This window comes from Filobasidium floriforme (genome assembly GCF_021052385.1).
Source record: "Filobasidium floriforme strain CBS 6241 chromosome Unknown HD553scaffold_1, whole genome shotgun sequence".
Classification (NCBI taxonomy): domain Eukaryota; kingdom Fungi; phylum Basidiomycota; class Tremellomycetes; order Filobasidiales; family Filobasidiaceae; genus Filobasidium; species Filobasidium floriforme.
In genome coordinates this window covers 1,710,356-1,727,865 of record NW_025763622.1, presented here as the reverse complement: position 1 = coordinate 1,727,865, position 17,510 = coordinate 1,710,356, and the positions used below count along the sequence as shown (strand labels likewise).

Genomic DNA, 17,510 nt, shown 5'->3' with positions numbered 1-17,510 from the left:
ACTTGGTTTTTGGCTTCACCTCCTTGCGGTCCAAACGCTTCATGTGGTCGACCGATTTCGTCCTGTTATTTATTGGACTACCCAGCTCCTACAGTTGTCAAGCGGGAACCCGCATGGGCTGTTCTTCGAGAAATTTCGCAGCAGTAGAACGATCATCGAACTCGATCGAACTTTGCGACGATTGTGGCTTGATTGGCTTCGGTTAGCTGGGTCTTGCACGAAGATCGGAGGATCGAGGTCGAGAATCGGGGTGATGAGCTGGCACACACAAAGTAAACAATCGATCGTGACGTAAGCGGGAGGTTATCTCTGATCGCGGAAGCAATTATCGGCGGCATCGATGGAACGTCATATCGCCAAAGGTTGGCAAGAAGGTTTCGACACAACTACCTCCTTTCAACTAGCAACCTGCAACCTGTAGACAAGAACGATTGCATCCCGTCGACTTTTCATCTCGTCACATCACCTCTAGACAACATGAGGCAGACCCCGTCCGACGCCCAGGACTTTGCGTCGAGCGTCCTCCTCTCGGTGCTTTCGCTCGCCCTCTTGCCAGTCTCCTTATCGGCCGTCGCAGGATGTATCCTCAAGGACCTCTTTTCCGGGGAAGACGAGTCGGTCAGAGTGCTTACGAAGCGTGCTAGTGAGAGGAAGAGCAAGGGAACCGTCATGATTAGTGGAGGCAAGATGACCAAGAGTCTGACGTGAGTTTTCGGTTGGTCGTGCGAGAACTCTGTGAGAAGCGCTCACGTCAGGTCTTCGCTCAAATCAGTCTCGCTCGGGCCTTCAAGCGTGCCGGATGGAAGGTTATCGGGGTCGAGGAAGCTGGGCGAGTTCAATGGGATCGAAATGTCGTCAATGCCTGGTCTCACCCTTGACACCTCTCATGTATTCACAGATGGGGTGAATACTGCCCGATGAAGTACTCTTCCTCGGTCGACTCGTTTCACCTTCTCCCTTCGGCCTCGAAAAACTACACGCAATACTCCAACTCGCTCATCTCCCTAGCTATCGAACACCACGTCGATCTCTTCCTTCCCGTCTGCGGAGTCGCTTCCGAGGTCGAGGATGCCAAAGCCGCCGAGACCATGTCGGTCAAGACGGGCGGCCGATGCAAGACCTTCATCCAGGACCCCGAGACCATCTCTCAACTGCACGACAAGGACGAGTTCATCAACCTGGTTGATTCGCTCGGGTTCCCTGTTCCTCGTGGTAAACTCGTCTATTCCGTGGACGAGGCCATGGACTTCCTCTACTCTGAAGCCAAGGACGAGCACGGTCGGGGTGTTGGATTCATCATCAAATGTACCGAGCTCGACGAGAACAGGGGGGATTTGACGACGTACCCTTTTGCTGGGGACGATGCTCAGATGAGCAAGACTAGGAAACACTTTGACGGACTCAAGCTGAAGATGAGCCGAAAGTATCCCTACGTCCTGCAGGAATACATTCCCGGTCAAGGTCAGTCGCGTCGGCACGTTTCAAGTCCTTGGTAAACATGGTGACTGACGTGGAATCCTTTGCATGATTCCACAGAATGGTGTACACACGCCTCGGTCGTGGATGGCCAGATCACCGCTTTCGTCACTGCGCCTAGTAACGACATGCTCATGACCTATGAGGACTGGACCAACCGAGAGATCGGAAAACGGGCAGAACAATGGACCCGAGATTTCCTTGACAGGCTCGCCAAGAACCCCATCGCCAGTGGCAAAAAGCGTCGTCTCACCGGTCACTTTTCGTTCGATTTCATCTTGTCCGAGAGGAACGGCGAGATGTACCCGATCGAGTGCAATCCTAGGGTCCATACCGCCATCATCCTGTTGCCCCTCTCTCAACTGGCCTCGGTGTACCCAGCCCCGCACGAGTCTTTCCACGTCGATAAGGTGTTGAAGCCTCTTCCCGGTACCGTGCCGAGGTCGTGGATCTACAACGATCTCATCATGCGCTACTTGCCCTACGTCTTGCCCTTCGCCGAGATCCTGGAAATGATCCATCCTTCCCTCCCGGCTTGTCACTTGACCTGGGACCAGAAGAAAAAAATCCTCCCGCAAGAGGGCGTCATGCAGCTCAGGGTCGATCCGACCTTGATCGCTGACGATCCGATTCCGTTTTTGGTATTGTGGCACGTCTTTTGGCCTTACTTGTTGACTACCCGTTGGTGGCAGGGGAAAAAGTGGACTAGGGTGAGTCAAGCGGGTGATCCATCTCGAGGTTGACGATATTGATCATCTCGTCTCACAGCTCAACGTCAGCACTGGCCGTATTTTCGAAGCCTGATCGATGGGAAAGCAGACTTGGCTGCTCTGTGCTGAAACGATATGGATAACAACACGACTTCTGAGGGTCACGGTAAAATACGAGATGTATGAGGAACGTGGAAATTGGAACGATAGAATAGACAGCGCTGAGCATGATAATAGATACAACCAAGATGACGACAATACTTTCGTGCTTTCTTCTATCGAGCGGCATCTGCGATCGGGTTGGCGTGGATTGTGATCTGAAATGACCACAAGAAGCATAAGCACATAGAGGGTGTACCGAGTCGCAACGAGACTCACCGATTCGAGTTTAATCTCATGCAGCGGCCTGTTTTTTGGGTTGACTGGGACCTTCTCCATGGTTTCCAGGGTGGAATCTGATCCGTCTATTACTCTGTGTACATGGGATTGCAAGGAATGGGCTTCAGCAGTGTACTTAAGACTTGACACAGACGTCAGATCAACACATACCGCCCAAAGATGGTATATTTTCCGTCGAGAGATGGTTGCTTGGCATATGTGATGAAAAACTAAGGTCTTGCTGTCAGCGTGAATCTTCAGAAGCAATCTATCGAGAAGGCCGCTCACCTGCGATTTGTTGGTATCCGGGCCAGCGTTTGCGCAGGCGACTACTCCACGAGAATTGAACTGTAAATGTATAAAGGCTCGATCAGACCCGGACAGCACGAGGTAAGCCACGTTGAAACTGACTTTGAGCGTCGGCCGGATCTCATCTGCAAAGGGACTGCCCCAGATCGACTGTCCTCCTTTGCCGGTGCCTAACAACGTCCAATTATTGATCAGAGACTGATCGCGTCAAACATGCAGATCTGCGTCAAACTGACCGGTTGGATCTCCGGTTTGTATCATAAAGTTTTTGATATTTCTGTCAGGCCATCATCGTGTTAAGCATCACCAGCTCAAATAACCCAGATATGGGGCTCAGGTCTTACCGATGAAAGAGACAATTATCGTATGCTCCTGAAGCGCATAATGCTAGGAAGTTCTGTGTGATACTTGCAGATCAGTCTGGCGTTGAGCGATGTCTATCTAGCAGTACCGTACCTCTGCCGCTTTCGGTGCCGCTTCGCAGAACACTTCAATCTATGATTGCAGATATGGTAAGGGATCAGTATAGAGACAGAAGCGTGCATACGAACTCGGCCGTCAACTAACCTTGATATCACCCAGAGAGGTGTGTAGCGTTACTGACTATCGAGAAGCCTAGCAGGGTGAGCGAGGTTACGATGTATTTATATATAAATTTAGCCAACTTACCATGATAAAGATGATGTCTGCTGCTGTACTGTGAGCCTTTGATTAGCAGATGGCATGTTGTAGAAGTCCAAACAGTTCAAGAGTATCGTATATCGTAACGAGCAGCGAGTTCAATGTGGAGGTCGATCTCCCGCGCAACGCGGACATGAGCTATTTACATGCCCCCGTTTCAGAGCAGGTAGCTAAATAATTACAAAGTCCTGTGAGACATGCTACAATTATGCTTGTGTAGTTCAATCTACTTGGATGCTCCACTGCCACTGTCATGATTAGTCTGAACGATACATTGTACGAAGTTGGTCGGATAAGAATTCTTGTGTGCCAGATCTGTCCATCATCGTGATGGGACGATCAGCAAAGCTAGGACGACCCGTACAATTGCAGACAGACATACCTCATGCGCAAAACCCTCAATATCATCTCGCTGCTTCCCGCTCCACTCTGCTGGCGACGTCGTTCTTCGCGGTCTCGCTTCATGGTGCCTAGGTTTCGTTGCGACTTGATCGTTTTCGAGCGGCCCCGGATGGCATAGGTGGTCTTGAGCGTTTTCTGAAAGTCACGCACGCATTCCTAAAGTCCCGATCTGAAATCAGCTTGAGCTCGAACGGCGACTTGAAGTGACTCGGACTTGCCTCCATCAAGTCATCTGTTGGCCAATCGTAAAAGATCCTGACCCGTAGGAGTTCTTGATATGCTTGCACTTGCAACTCCTCGAGAGGGATACCGTTGCTGTCCCCTGATGCGTAGAAGTAGTCCCTCAAGAACTGCGACATAGTACTACTTTCAGTATCGCGTCTAGCTTAAAGCTCTGAGATGATGTACCTTCAACCACTTGAGAACCACGTCTAGCTCCCCGTCTGTTAGAGGCCGCATATCGGACGGTCGATCAGACAACGGCGGGACAATCATGTCCTCTATGGCCAAGATGATCTCCTTCCACAGCCGTAGCAGCACCGCCCTGAGATTTGTGGCTGACAGTGACCCGCTCAGTACCTGGAGGTTGTCGTCAAAGTAATCTAGCAAAGGGCCGATAGCACTCTCTATCTGCACATCCGTCAGTTTTTGGCTGATCTTCGAGTGGTTCCGTTCCTTGACGGCAGGAATGAGGTTCTCGGACTGCGACATTGCCGATCGATAAGCCGCCGTAATCTTGTTCAGCGCTTCGTTGGTAGTCGTAGGCATCGCTCCAGTAGACCCTCGGAACAGCCTTTTGAGCGTTTTCCGCGAGAGGCACGACCGGATGAAAGGTGTCATCTACAGACAGGAATCCTATTAGCAAGCTGACTTTGGTGGCATTATAGCACATCCGACTTGCCTTGTCAGCGCAGTTGCGCACCATCTCCCCCTCAATCAGTTTGAGGCGCCGGAAAGCCTTGCCAAAGTAAAACTGTGCATCATCCTTTTCCCGTTCTCGGCTCAGACGAAGGAGCAGTCTGCCGCCAGTATCAAGCGGAAGCCAAAGATCGCGAGCTACCATTTCTGGGAAGGCCTTCTCATCGAGCTTGACGTATGCACGCCCAGCCCGCGGGTCGTCGTTGGCGTGATTGTGTATACTAGCCATCAACCACATCCGGCTTTCGCAACTGACATCAAAGCTCTCTTCCCCTATCGTGCGCAACGTCCCGAGTGAGTATCTCTGCTCAAGTTCAAGGTTCAGGCTCTAGCGTTCTACTCACATCGCGGATAGGCTGTATCCGGAACGATACGCGTAACAGCAACGGTCTGACCTTTCTCATCACTCAATACGACCTGTGTCTTCAGCATGGCCTCGTCTCCATAATTTCCGGCGCTCAAATCAGCTCTGATCACGCGCAAGCTGTATAAGGATGAATGTCCGCCAGCCGTGTGGATAGAGTGTCCGTCGACGTAGCGGTCGATTTCCAAATCCCAATACAGTCGGTCGAGCTCGGTCATGGCCTTCTCGATGTCATTTAGCTTCAAGCAGATCTGTTCATGCAGGATCATCAGCAGATCGCCTCAGATTGTAGGGATGGGGCATCCAGCTCACAGACGGCGAAAAGTCAAAGGGCTTGATAACCGGCTTCTCCCTCCTCGCTACGCGATTGGCCATAGCCATCCATCCTATCTCGCTGGTGGGTGCTTCTGGCAGTTCCTTCACCTCCGCTATCTCCGAGATGAACCTGTGTTTCAAGGCTTCGCCATACCGTGTGACAACGAGCATCACGATCTGGTAGGGTTAACGAATGTTTAGTGGATTGAGACGCATACCCCGATTTTGCTATACTGACGAGTGAAACCTCAGCGACAAAGTCCGCATGGCGCCGTTCATCAGACCATTTCAGATCATTGACCGCCTTGACTACGCTGTGCAACGATGTAAATACGTCCAGTACAGACGAGGTGCATCCATCCTCTTGACGAGAGGCGAACTATCAAGAAGAATGAGGCGGTGAGGAATTGCTGTCTACAGTCTAAGACAATGGTACTCACGTCATCTAGATTGATAGCCTGTCGGTAGATGGAGCGTGAGCGGTGTGTATATCCACTACAGGCAGGTCGTCACATACATTATCTACCCACTGTCGCACTTCCATGTGCATTCTTCGAAGCCATGCCAGAACTAAAGGCTCAAACAGTTGGTTGACGTCTACGCCCAGACTTGCTCTGCTCGCAGAGGGTGTCAGATGATCGGTCGACCATGTTGAATCGCACAGGTCTGCTTACCCGGGAACAAAGGCGCGGAAGAGGTCGCCAAGCTTGTTGACGGTCTTGTATAATTGAAACACGTCATCTGCCTCCAAGGCGTTATTGTCCGGTTGGCTGTTACCGGTCGCCATATGAGCCTGGCGCAACAGATATAGATCTCTCGCAAACGTGGGTACTTGAGCCTTCAACACTAAAGGCAATACGTCGAGTTGGCTGCCGGTCGGATGTCAGTTCCGATAACGACCACCGATTCCAAGCAAGCTATGAAGAGACCTCACTCTAGAATGCTGACTGGATACCGCTTGTCTAGAGCTTTGGCGTGCTTTTCAATCCATTTCGCGGTCTCGAACAGAGCCAAACCCAGGCTGTCTGCTCGCTTATCCCATTTCTGCCTGTACCGTTGTCTCGCGACTTGCGTGATTAGGCCGCTAAGTGCCGATATCCTGCCTTCTAATCTAGCCCGGATTCCGGCCACGCCTTTTGGGTCGATTTCCTCTAGGTCGTCCAGTATGAGCAGAAGATCGCAGATTTCGTTGACCCTCTCAGGGGGCGCTTGATCGTATTGATGCATTAGCTCGCCGAGCAGGGTGATTACGTGATCGGCGACCTTGGCGAGCATGTCGAAGAGCAGTGTTATCTGAATTTGGCACGAGACACGTCAACGGGATGACCTATTTTCCTGATTGAAGCAAGTCGCACTCACATCTTGCCTGAGCCAAAGATCCCTGTCCGCCTGTTGGACATATTGCCGAAGCTTAGTCAAGGCTTCGGCGACGCACTCTACCGGTACGCCATCCTCTCGGAGCAAGTCGACTAGTAAACTCGCGTGTGCGGTGAGCTTGGTCGCTTTCGAAATCCGCCAATGTCCGGCAACCTCGTCCAACAAGGCGATATGCGGCTCCGATAAGATTGCTAGCGAGACCATATCCGTATCGGACAGATTGGCCATGTCGTCGAGATCAACGTCTAGACATCTTCGTAGGAGGTCCAGATAATATTTGCGAGGTTCTGCCGGGATGAACGTAAGATTTGTGCTTGATGCGAGACTTGCATCGCTGATGGACTCAGGTCGATTCTGCAGAAAGGCCACATAATACGTTTTACGCTCCTCGAGATCCGCCTTTTCTTGTGAACTCCAAGCGTCGTATCCAGCAGGCGACATGAAGTCTTTCGCTTCGGCAAAGGCAGCATGACCCGCGGACAGTAGATCCAGCTGTATTTGGATATCTCTGATAGCATTCTACAGAGGAACCCAGATACATGAGATAATCTAGACTTTGACAGTCCTTCTAGAGTTGCAACTCACCTTTGCGTTGCTCAAGCCCTTCAAAGCACGACTCTTCCCCTTGACTTCCGACTCGTCCAGGATGTCGAAAACCCTCAAAGCGGTCGCTGCCATCTGTATCTGGTCCCCAGGTTCGTAGAGCGACACCTCTTCCGCCTCAGGCTGCGGCTTCATACTGGACAGGTAACCGTCGAGTCGTTGCAAGACGTCTGTGAGCTGGGGCGCAGCCTGAGCCACGGTAGCCCGCATAATTTCCACGAATTGTCGGATCTGATCGTTAACTTCTGCGTTATGTCGGCTTTCCGGAAGGTCGGGAGCCTTCTTGACAGTCTTGACGGTGCACGTCACGAATGGTAGGATGAAGTCTTCTGGACTTCGGCTCTCCCTCATCGTTTTGACCCAATCCGGATTGTGCCAATTCCCCCAAAAGATGGCTGATGTGCGGCGGAAAGCGTCGCCATTATATCTGAAGCCTTGGTCTAAGCCGCCATCATGTCCAGAGAATGCTCGACCACATAACTCACTTTGGGTCTTCCCCCTTTGCCACTGCTCTTAACCGAGACTCTAATCCTTTCAGAACTTCCTTCCCTAGCTTCGGCTTCGACTTTTGATTGGCCATACCAACGGCATCCTTCAGACTTCCTAGTATGCTAAGTGCATCACTGGAGGAGCCGCCACCGCCTTGACCTGTAGATTGAGGTAGTGAGTTCCGGATGGAAGCCTGTTGACGAGCTGTTCTGGCGGCCTGGGTCGTCACATCGCAAAGAACGCTATATGAATGTGATCAGCATCCGTTCTGAGTAGAAATGATAGCAAGAGGCGCTCACCTGACTCGAGCGGTGTACTCTCTGTGGACACGGTCTCGTTAGCTCATGTGGGTTTCGTATATCAAGCAATCAACTGACATCAAGTCATTCGCTGTGAGTGTAAGTCGGTTATGCCTCCTGTCAGACAATTTGCTACACAGGCCATGTCTTGGCAACGTGTTGCTTACCGAAGTTACTAGAGCTCATTGAGAGCTATGTTCCAACACCAAGAACAAGATTCCTATGAGAGGAAATAGTCTTTCGTGCCGCTCGATCCTGCGGCGTCTTTCGGTGCGATTCTTCTACCTTTGATCGTCTGCCTGCCGTGCCCACTTTCAGTCTTCGACCGGCTGTTCGAGGTCAATCCAGGTGTTGTTATCTATGGATACCGGTCCGACTGCTTGTATCCCGATAATCCGATTTGTATCGAAGTCGAGATATGAAGTTGTCGATATATCAAAGTCTTCCGACCAGCATGCATGCAGCTGTCTGCCAAGACGTCACTACCTGTCTTTTGCTTCCGGTCATTTCAATCAGTCGATCCTCCCAGATCCCGGGGCCCAAATCCCGCTTGCTGTATATATATATAGCGAGGGGTATAGAGTCTCGCAAGACCGCAATTCCCTCGATAGGCCTTGGATCACCATAGAAATCTAGAGACGTTGTTGACTAGGCTCGGATCTCATTTAACAAACTGGGAACGTCGACAGCAACGTTGCTCATAGGTCCTAGCAAGATCGTTCAGCAACGCCGCCTGAAGAGACGGGTCTACAATGACCATCCGATTAGCGGCCTGCATGGGCAGACCACCTCTTTGGTCAGCTTGTAGCGGGTCAACGGCCTGCGGTAGGCTATCAAGAAGCTCGGGAGGGTCCTCACTGCTCGATGCTGGACTGAGACCATATACGGATCGCGCAAGAGCACAATGGTCTCTCCGATCGGTCGTTCCTCTTAACGATGAATATCGGAAAAGCCGGCTAGCCTTAGTTCAAGCCTGTAATGGTCTCGGACAGAAACGGTACTACCGACAACTCTCGACTCAGGAAGATAGAACTACACAGTCAAGTGTTGTCAAGCCTGTACCAACACCTTCAAAGTCCTCTAATGACCTTGCAAAAGAGCTGGTTACAGACGACGCCTCGAAAGTGTCAGACAAGCAACAGAGCCTGACGGACTGGAAGATAATAAAGCGTCTGGCAAGCAACATCTGGCCGAAGGGAGAGTGGGAGATCAAGGCCCGGGTCGTTGGGGCGCTGGGGCTATTGGTTGCAGGCAAAGTGAGCTATGCATGGCATATCGGAATTGAGACATCTGCTGATGAAATTGTTACGGTTCTGCCATATCAGATACTGAACGTGCAAGTGCCGTTTTTCTTCAAGGATATCGTCGACGCCCTGAATGTCGAAATCACTGCGGACACCACTGTATGGGTCATCGGAGGAACCGCAATTACTGGTTGTAAGTGATCTTTCTCGCCTGTTCGTTTCGACACCGCGTAGCTTGCCAACAGCTCGCCGTATCGCATAGACGCACTGGCCAGGATCTTCTCGACCTTGTTTTCGGAACTTCGGAATGCCGTATTCGCTAGCGTATCCCAGAGAGCCATTCGCCAGGTCGCAAGGAACACGTTCGCCCACCTCCTCCATATGGACATGGGTTTCCATCTGACACGGCAGACGGGTGGTCTTTTGCGGGCAATCGACCGAGGCACCAAGTACGTCTGCCCTTGCAACAGCCACATTGACATGCTCGACGCGGGCTGATTTACCTTGTTGGGTACCTTCCGAGTTTAGAGGTATCAGCTTTCTGCTTTCGTCAATTGTCTTTCATGTCATACCGACAGCTTTAGAGGTTTCGATGGTCTGCGGTATCTTGGTAAGCACTTGAGTATGCCTTCCATGGCTGACCGTGGCTCATCGGAAGACGACTTACTGCAGAGCTGGAAATTCGGTTGGAATTTCGCCGCCGTGACTGCTGTGACCATGTTAGCATACGCGTGGTTCACAATTAAGACTACGGCCTGGCGGTAAGTGATCCCTGTTCTGCTAGATGTCATACCAGATGTCCGATTTCTCTGGTCATCATAGAACAAAATTCCGCAAGCAAGCAAATGCTGCAGACAACAAGGGAGCGACTGTGGCTGTTGATTCCCTTATCAATTACGAGGCTGTCAAGGTCAGTGGCCTCCGGACGACCACCATTATCTTTTTGCCGCTGAGACGATCGAGCACTTTTGCAGCATTTCAATAACGAAAGCCACGAGATCACTAAATTCGACAAGACGCTCAAGAACTATGAGGACGCCTCGGTCAAAATTTCGACCTCTCTTGCCTTGCTCAACTCCGGTCAAAACCTCATCTTCTCGTCTGCACTCACCATGATGATGTTCTTGGCCGCCCAAGGCATTATCAAAGGTGTGTTAATGAACAATTCCTATGTGTGGATACGGACTTAGTATTCGGCTCTCGACTCCTCTTGCAGGGACTATGACGGTCGGCGACCTGGTCCTAGTGAATCAACTGGTGTTCCAACTCTCGCTGCCACTGAATTTCTTGGGAACCGTCTACCGAGAACTTCGTCAGAGTCTGATCGACATGGAGGTCATGTACAACCTGCAGGGCGCTCAGGCCAACATCACCGATCGACCAGAAGCCCGACCGCTCGAGTACAAGGGTGGTGAGATTCGGTTCGAGAATGTCAGTTTCGGATACCACCCGGATCGACCCATTTTCAAGGACATGTCCTTCACGATACCTGCTGGGAAAAAGGTTGCCATCGTGGGACCAAGCGGTTGTGGAAAATCCACCGTGTTCAGGCTCCTCTTCAGGTTCTGGGATTCCCATTCCGGCCGGATCCTGATCGATGGGCAAGACATCAAAGATATCAAGCTCGAATCTCTTCGCAAGGCTATCGGAGTGGTGCCACAAGATACCCCGCTATTCCATTCGGATATACTACACAACATCCGTTATGGTAACCTCGAAGCGACCGAGGAGGAAGTCGTCGCGGCTGCCAAGCGGGCTCAGGTGGATCAGACGATTCAGAACCTGCCTGAAAAGTACCAGACCAAGGTCGGGGAGCGAGGTCTCATGGTATCCGGTGGAGAGAAGCAGAGAATGGCAGTGGCAAGGCTCTTGCTCAAGAACCCCCCGATCTTGTTCTTCGATGAAGCGGTAGGCAGGCATCCCATAGTTCATCCCGTATGCTGCGCATATGCTGATTATCGCTCAACCGACGTTCAAAAGACCTCTGCTCTGGACGTGTACACCGAGACCGAGTTGATGCGGAACATTAACGAGACTTTGATTGACGGAACCAGGACGAGCGTCTTCATCGCTCATAGGTAAGTTGTGACTTCCAAGCTTTCCCACTTTCGATCTGACAGGCTTTTCTTGCAACCGGAAGATTGCGCACGATCGCAGATGCAGGTATGGCTACTTACTTTCGTCGTGCAAAACCAACGCGATTACTAATGCGTTGGGGCATCGCTCTGATCAGATCTCATCATCGTGTTAAGGAACGGATATGTGGCTGAACAGGGCACTCATTCGGAACTGATGGAAATCGATTCAGGAGTGTATGCCGACCTTTGGAATGCACAGTTGCACGACAGCGTGCCCACAAAATCGGTTCCCGAGGAAGAACCGATCATTCAAGCTAAAGCGTAAAAAGAACAAGTACCCCCACTTTGTAGATAGAACATTTTACCTCGCATGTCGTGATGATCGCGCATTGATGGAGTCGTCACGTGATCCAACTCCCGGCATCCGGAATTTCTGAACGCGAGGGTACACTTTGAGCGATCTATCGATTTGACATGCATGTGAACCATGTAACAAGGTCGACCGAAGTTGTAACCATACCGAAAGGCCCGTCGAAATAGCAAGGCAGACTCAACATGGCCTCCAATGTATTGCCCTTGTTCTGGCAATTATCCTCAAACGACACAAAGTCGCGACTAGATGCGTCAGAAGAGCTGGTAACAGCCTTGCACACTTTTCAAAAACAGCATGAGGCGAAACAGAGTACCTCTGCCGGGGATGAACTGATGGAGGCCTCTGACGACGAGGACGAAAAAGACGATGGAGACGAGGAGGACGATGAATCTGGGGTCGAGGTGGACGAGGACGATGACATGGATGACAAGCCGAAAAGGACGAGAGAGATGGATGAGGAGGACGCCGAGATCGCCAAGCTGGATCGTATCTTCGAAACTCGCAACTCCGAAGATGTCAGATACTCTATCAAGCGATTGATCAGAGGTCTTGCGAGTTCCCGAGAGAACAGTCGTTTTGGGTTTGCCGTTGTGCTGACAGAGGTTAGTTATAACGATCCGGCGCTGCTAGCACGGGAACCGGGTTTATTGATCAGCCTCGTTGAATCCGCTTCAGCTACTGGCTACCATCGACACCGTCTCACCGAAGCATGTGATTTCCCTCATCTTAGTAGGATCTCAGACATCAAATGCGATGAAGGGCACGGAGGAGCGGGATAACCTCTTTGCTCGGCTATTCGGTCTGACGGCTGTAGTGGAATCCGGCATACTCTTCCAATCGAAGGCGACGATGCAGGACTTCAAGCTGTGTATCGGAGAGTTGATGGCTCTTGGAGAGAAAAAGTCTTGGATCCGAGAGTCAGCATGGTGGACCGTCCTAACTGGAGTCAAAAGCTTGTTGCACAGTGAGGTTGACTGGCGAGAAGACGCCGTCAAGGCGGTATTGCAACGTATGTACGGTACCACTGGCGAGCAAGAGGAGTCTAGCAAGAAGCATAGGGGAATGGAGTGGACCCAGGACAAGGCTGCATTAACTCTGATCCTTCAAGAAGCCAGACCTGTAAGTCCCGCACGATTTTTGCACTGTTCGTGCGGCTTGGACTGAATTGATCTGTTCTGAAACAGGAGTTGAATTGGAAGGTGATTTTGGCCCCGACCTTCAAGAATGGTATCATTCTTTCAGGGCAGAATCTTCCCATTCTCGGCAAGCTTCTCAAGGTGAGTACAGCTCTTGAGACGTGGTCGACTGGCACGCTATTGACTTGGATCTGGGTTGTCCTGTTCGCAGGAGACAAACGAGTCCATCGAGCCTGCAGCCCCATCAGGCGCTCCCGTGGCCTCGACCTTGACTACTGGATCTTGGAAACCCAAGGTTCACTTCATTTGGGATATCATCCTCGACATGTACCTCGGCGCAGATGCCAAGAAGGCCAGCCTCAAGGATAAAGCTGCTTTCCAGGAATTCTACCGCATAACCGTCGATGGTGAGCGTATTGATGGACGATGGAAACGAGTATATACTTACGAGAAGTTCCGCAGAAACCCTTTTCGCGCCAACTTCTACGCCCCAGAGGAAATACTGGGGTTTCGAGGTCGTTTCCAAGGCGTTGCCTTTGTTGTCGGACGAGATGCTGCCGTTCATCTTCACTCAAAACTTCATGAAGTGCTGGATGAACCACCTGTCGGGTGAGGATCGCTACTTACACAAAGCTGCCCAGCGTATTGTAAGCCAATCTCTCGCAATCCGCTTATCTGGCGGCCGAAGTAACAAACCCGCGATCTATCGTAGGCCAAGCAAGTACAGGACGTCACGAAGAGCAACTCTCTGGTCGGATTTGCCCTGCTGTCTCAGTTGTTGGGCAAGAATGGTTCCAGAAACTTCGACAAGGTCACCAGAACCAAGACGGTGGAAAACATTATGGGCAACCTGAATACGGACGGAGTCCAGCAATACGTCGAGTTCTTGACCAAGCTGGTTCTAGAGACGGCCGAGAATGACGAGTGAGTCATACAGGATTCGGCCGAGATCATACGGCCGCTGATCGATTGAAATGGTAGGGTCGACGGCTCCAGCATCGAGACCAGGCGAGCCTGGGCGTTCGAACAGCTTTTCGCCTTGATTCGAAGCCCGACTCTGCCGAAAGAGGATTCATGGGTTTCTACCGTTCTCGATTTCCTGCTTGCTCACGGACTGTTCATTCTGGACAAGGTCAACAAGAAGAGCAAGCACGAAGTTGTATGTCACTGCAATGGCAATGACTACGAATTTGCGGCTGACTTGACTGTTGTCACCTGAAAGCTTCACACCCGTCCTCAACCACCCATCTCTGAAGCCAGCGCCACAGTCTGTCGAGCTCGATTCTTCTCTGCTATCATTGAGCTCACAACGCAAGCGAGGGTAATCAAAGGTCAGCTCTGTCGTACCCACAAGCCATGTCTTCCGAGAACTCACCTCCTTCTGATGTTGTGCAGAAGAAGACCGAGCCACCAAGCTGCAGGGATGCGATTCGCAGGGTCGATTGTGGCTGTCCCGAGCTCTGGAGACTTTGCAGCAGTTGGAGAAGGACAACAAGCACGTTTCGTTGGCAATCGACGTCGACGACGAGATCATTGCGGACCGCTCCAAAGCATCAAAGGCCTTGAAGGATGTGCGAGAAGTACGGATTACGCTTGCCTGTCAAATCCCCAGTATACATGCTGATATTGGATCGCTTCTTAGGCTTCTGCGCTATCCTCGGACGTAAAAAAGGGTGTCGAAGTTCTTTTATCTTTCGGTCTTTTGCAGACTTACGGAGATGATGTCAAGGCCTACGAAAGCCTCGAGGCAAGTTGGCACCTTTCAATTGATGACAAGGAGAAGGCTCACCTGGTATCAACGTTTCCAGGATATCGTTTCTTGCGCCACCATTCTGTCGCAACCGGCAGCGTCATCATCCAAGTCGGAAGCACCCTTGCCACCTCTCGACTTGCTTGTTGATGTTCTCATTGCGTACCTCGACAAGGCTTCCAGTGATCTCAAATCGCTCGCGAGCCTGGTCTTCGGTCTACTATCCTCAGAGGTGCAACCTTCAACGATCGAGCACCTGATCGCTGTACGTACGACCGAATACGCATCATGTCATCGCTTGCGCTGACGCTTTCGTTCTATTCCTGTCAACAGCAATTGGAGCAGACCGGAGATGGCAACGAGAGCGACGATGAAGTTGAGGACGAGGACGAGGACGAAGTCGAAGAGGATGAAGAGGAAAGCGAGTCTGAAGATGACGCTGTTGAGGAGGAAGACGACAACATGGAGGTTGACGCCGAATTCCGCCGACGGGTGGCTGAAGCCTTGCAAGTGGCCGGAATGTCAGGTGGCGATAAAATGAATGGAAATCAGGATGACGATGCCATGGAGGACGACGAAGACGAAGATGATGGTGTTGACGAGGACAACGATGATTCCGAGTCTGACAAGGAGTCCATCTCGATGGATGATGACCAGATGTTGGCATTGGACGAAAAACTGGCTTCGATCTTCAAAGAGAGGCGGACAGGCAAGAAGGGAAACAGCGCTGGTAAGATACAAGCATATGGATGATCCTTATGATCAGTCGCGCTGATTTCGGCCTATATTGCCTCACAGTGGAAGCCCTGCATTTCAAGCAGCGTGTCCTCGATCTCGTCGAGATCTATCTGCGGAAACAACAGACCAACCCCTTGGTCCTTTCGTTCATCCCCATCCTCTTGACGCTCTCTCAGAGCAGCGCTCCTGCCGAGAAATCGCTGGCTGAGAAGGCCAAGGCCATCTTGCTCCGCCGATTCGGCAACGCTGTCGAAGTCCCCGTGATTGAGGACGTCGAGGCAGCCAAGAAGACCCTGGAAGCCATTCACAACACTGCTCGGAGGACCTCTTCAAAAGAGGTCGGAAAGGCTTGCAGCAACGTCAGCATCTTTATGGCCAAGGCGTTCAACCTATCTCAGAGCGAGGGCGCTGCGAGCGCCGTCACCGAGATCTACCGGGCTTCGTTGAAGGACTTTTTGAGCAGAAAAACGAGCAAGCTGTCGCCCACCTTCTTCCAAGCCTACTTGGAGCGACAACCTCTTCAAGCTTGGGCGCTACGGGACGATATTCTTCGATATGCTCGTGGAGACGCCGTCAACGATTTCCACTATCTCAGTGCTCTGAACCTGTTGAGTGCCGTTGCCAAGCAGTTCAGCAACGTGGTCAAAGCCGGTGAAAAGGGGAGCGTCGAGGCGTACGTAGAGGACTGCCGAAAGGTGCTGTACGAAGCGCTCGAAACCAAGGGCTCCGCCGCTGGATCGTGGAACGCACCCCGTGTCAAAGAGGTCATCAAGGCCTGTTTGCAGATGGCTCGACTATCCCAAGTTGTCTTCGACACCCCAGAAAAGCTCGCCCAGGCCTGGTCCGTAGAAGATCTCCGGAACATCGACCTGACCTTGCGACAGACCGAACGACTGGCCAACAACGGTTCCGTCTTTACCCTGCTCGGCCAGTTTTTGCTCCTCGTCGACCCCCAGGCAAAAGAGGCTCAGGCGGCCAAGAAGCAGCAGAAGCAGGCGGACAAGAAGCGAAAGCTCAGCGAGGTGGCCAGCACCGTTGACGAGTCTGTGACTGCGACAAAGAAGGGTAAAAAGGCTGGTGGGGCAGTCAAGAAGCAGAGCGCGACCGAGGATGGTACACCAAAGAAGAAGCAGAAGAAGGTGGCCAAGAAGGACTAGGCTGGATGCCACAGGGGTCGTTGCCTCGGGCCTGTAATATCAGAAAGGGAGCATCTTGTTTGACTTTGTACGGGATTGGATTGAAAATGTAGATTGTCGCGATTGGAACGGACGAAGATCTCGACCATGTGCGCAGTCATTCGGCAGCAATCCTTTTTATAACTCATTTGCTTCCGCGTTCGTACTGATCGCCCGAGTCGGCACACAGATTCGGCACTTGCGAAGATGAGTCGAGTTTCGCAGACATACAAAAGGGGATCAACGCCTGCAACCTGTGCATGGCCTACGAGCCTGTGTAGCTAGTTGTTGTCATCAAGTCGATCGAACATGTCAAGGAATCGTACGCCGTGAAACAAGACCTTTCTGGACTTGGTGATTTGAAGTTGATTGGGAAACGTACTGATCTCGGTAAGCCCTTGTTTCTCGACCTCGCCGCTGTTCCGTGCTGAGCAACCGCAACGCCTGATGCACCTAATACCGCTTCACAGAACTCTCGCTGGGAGCCTCGTTGTCAATTATGATCTGGGAAAAGACCGAGAACAAGGTCGAACCGTCCTTCACGCACGATCCCGAAGCTGGACCTACCTCTCCATCGGTCCCTGCGATCCGGACGTCGATAGCCAGGCACAGACTACTTACCAAGCTAGCCATTGGTGCACTGGCTGTATGGGGATTGATCTATATCACGAGAACATGGGGAGACTTTGCAGGGC

At 51.7% G+C, this 17,510-nt stretch overlaps 5 protein-coding genes across 5 annotated transcripts; 3 read left to right on the top strand and 2 right to left on the bottom strand.

The window, feature by feature from the left end:
- Positions 1-414: 414 nt before the first annotated feature.
- On the top strand, positions 415-2,436 carry HD553DRAFT_347270 (uncharacterized protein). Its single transcript, XM_046183284.1, has 5 exons — positions 415-704; positions 773-829; positions 899-1,461; positions 1,537-2,186; positions 2,245-2,436. Exons 1-5 carry the CDS (start codon positions 478-480, stop codon positions 2,278-2,280), a joined length of 1,533 nt encoding a protein of 510 aa, XP_046040444.1. The 5' UTR covers positions 415-477; the 3' UTR covers positions 2,281-2,436.
- Positions 2,437-3,624, bottom strand: HD553DRAFT_303418 (cyclophilin-like domain-containing protein). Its single transcript, XM_046178875.1, has 10 exons — positions 3,543-3,624; positions 3,441-3,476; positions 3,330-3,368; positions 3,218-3,270; positions 3,110-3,150; positions 2,976-3,043; positions 2,853-2,912; positions 2,736-2,794; positions 2,565-2,658; positions 2,437-2,503 (listed from the first exon to the last, which is right to left on the bottom strand). Exons 1-10 carry the CDS (start codon positions 3,543-3,545, stop codon positions 2,462-2,464), a joined length of 495 nt encoding a protein of 164 aa, XP_046040443.1. The 5' UTR covers positions 3,546-3,624; the 3' UTR covers positions 2,437-2,461.
- On the bottom strand, positions 3,608-8,799 carry HD553DRAFT_303416 (uncharacterized protein). Its single transcript, XM_046178874.1, has 18 exons — positions 8,489-8,799; positions 8,400-8,412; positions 8,322-8,342; positions 8,019-8,264; positions 7,516-7,960; positions 6,913-7,449; positions 6,488-6,846; positions 6,228-6,422; positions 6,071-6,167; positions 5,994-6,011; positions 5,792-5,932; positions 5,551-5,730; positions 5,219-5,489; positions 4,858-5,147; positions 4,365-4,796; positions 4,175-4,306; positions 3,937-4,112; positions 3,608-3,869 (listed from the first exon to the last, which is right to left on the bottom strand). Exons 1-18 carry the CDS (start codon positions 8,505-8,507, stop codon positions 3,812-3,814), a joined length of 3,630 nt encoding a protein of 1,209 aa, XP_046040442.1. The 5' UTR covers positions 8,508-8,799; the 3' UTR covers positions 3,608-3,811.
- Positions 8,800-8,932: 133 nt separating this feature from the next.
- Positions 8,933-12,102, top strand: HD553DRAFT_303412 (transporter ATM1, mitochondrial precursor). The gene is made up of 11 exons (XM_046178873.1): positions 8,933-9,577; positions 9,647-9,758; positions 9,828-10,014; positions 10,094-10,175; positions 10,238-10,326; positions 10,388-10,475; positions 10,540-10,714; positions 10,782-11,473; positions 11,546-11,643; positions 11,706-11,728; positions 11,799-12,102. Exons 1-11 carry the CDS (start codon positions 9,074-9,076, stop codon positions 11,966-11,968), a joined length of 2,220 nt encoding a protein of 739 aa, XP_046040441.1. The 5' UTR covers positions 8,933-9,073; the 3' UTR covers positions 11,969-12,102.
- Positions 12,103-12,145: 43 nt separating this feature from the next.
- HD553DRAFT_347267 (putative DNA-directed DNA polymerase) lies at positions 12,146-17,077 on the top strand. The gene is made up of 13 exons (XM_046183283.1): positions 12,146-12,618; positions 12,692-13,135; positions 13,201-13,293; positions 13,364-13,559; positions 13,615-13,799; positions 13,865-14,076; positions 14,134-14,311; positions 14,375-14,483; positions 14,548-14,732; positions 14,795-14,899; positions 14,961-15,167; positions 15,236-15,632; positions 15,701-17,077. The coding sequence occupies exons 1-13, from the start codon at positions 12,199-12,201 to the stop codon at positions 16,795-16,797; spliced, it is 3,828 nt and encodes a 1,275-aa protein (XP_046040440.1). The 5' UTR covers positions 12,146-12,198; the 3' UTR covers positions 16,798-17,077.
- Positions 17,078-17,510: the final 433 nt, after the last annotated feature.

What these genes read in the sequence shown, in the direction of transcription:
- HD553DRAFT_347270 (XM_046183284.1), top strand. Translation starts at nt 478, where the DNA reads ATGAGGCAGACCCCGTCCGACGCCCAGGACTTTGCGTCGAGCGTCCTC. An exon ending in ATCGGGGTCGAGGAAGCTGG is followed by an intron (nt 830 to 898) that starts GCGAGTTCAATG and finishes ATGTATTCACAG; the next exon opens with ATGGGGTGAATACTGCCCGA. An exon ending in AGGGGAAAAAGTGGACTAGG is followed by an intron (nt 2,187 to 2,244) that starts GTGAGTCAAGCG and finishes CTCGTCTCACAG; the next exon opens with CTCAACGTCAGCACTGGCCG.
- HD553DRAFT_303418 (XM_046178875.1), bottom strand. An exon ending in AGATCCGGCCGACGCTCAAA is followed by an intron (nt 2,913 to 2,975) that starts GTCAGTTTCAAC and finishes ATACATTTACAG; the next exon opens with TTCAATTCTCGTGGAGTAGT. An exon ending in ATGAGATTAAACTCGAATCG is followed by an intron (nt 2,504 to 2,564) that starts GTGAGTCTCGTT and finishes TGGTCATTTCAG; the next exon opens with ATCACAATCCACGCCAACCC.
- HD553DRAFT_303416 (XM_046178874.1), bottom strand. An exon ending in AGGGCTTGAGCAACGCAAAG is followed by an intron (nt 7,450 to 7,515) that starts GTGAGTTGCAAC and finishes GTTCCTCTGTAG; the next exon opens with AATGCTATCAGAGATATCCA. An exon ending in TATCCAGTCAGCATTCTAGA is followed by an intron (nt 6,423 to 6,487) that starts GTGAGGTCTCTT and finishes TCCGACCGGCAG; the next exon opens with CCAACTCGACGTATTGCCTT.
- HD553DRAFT_303412 (XM_046178873.1), top strand. Translation starts at nt 9,074, where the DNA reads ATGACCATCCGATTAGCGGCCTGCATGGGCAGACCACCTCTTTGGTCA. An exon ending in TCAATTACGAGGCTGTCAAG is followed by an intron (nt 10,476 to 10,539) that starts GTCAGTGGCCTC and finishes GCACTTTTGCAG; the next exon opens with CATTTCAATAACGAAAGCCA. An exon ending in CGCCCAAGGCATTATCAAAG is followed by an intron (nt 10,715 to 10,781) that starts GTGTGTTAATGA and finishes CTCCTCTTGCAG; the next exon opens with GGACTATGACGGTCGGCGAC.
- HD553DRAFT_347267 (XM_046183283.1), top strand. Translation starts at nt 12,199, where the DNA reads ATGGCCTCCAATGTATTGCCCTTGTTCTGGCAATTATCCTCAAACGAC. An exon ending in ACAAAGCTGCCCAGCGTATT is followed by an intron (nt 13,800 to 13,864) that starts GTAAGCCAATCT and finishes GATCTATCGTAG; the next exon opens with GCCAAGCAAGTACAGGACGT. An exon ending in AGAAGAGCAAGCACGAAGTT is followed by an intron (nt 14,312 to 14,374) that starts GTATGTCACTGC and finishes GTCACCTGAAAG; the next exon opens with CTTCACACCCGTCCTCAACC.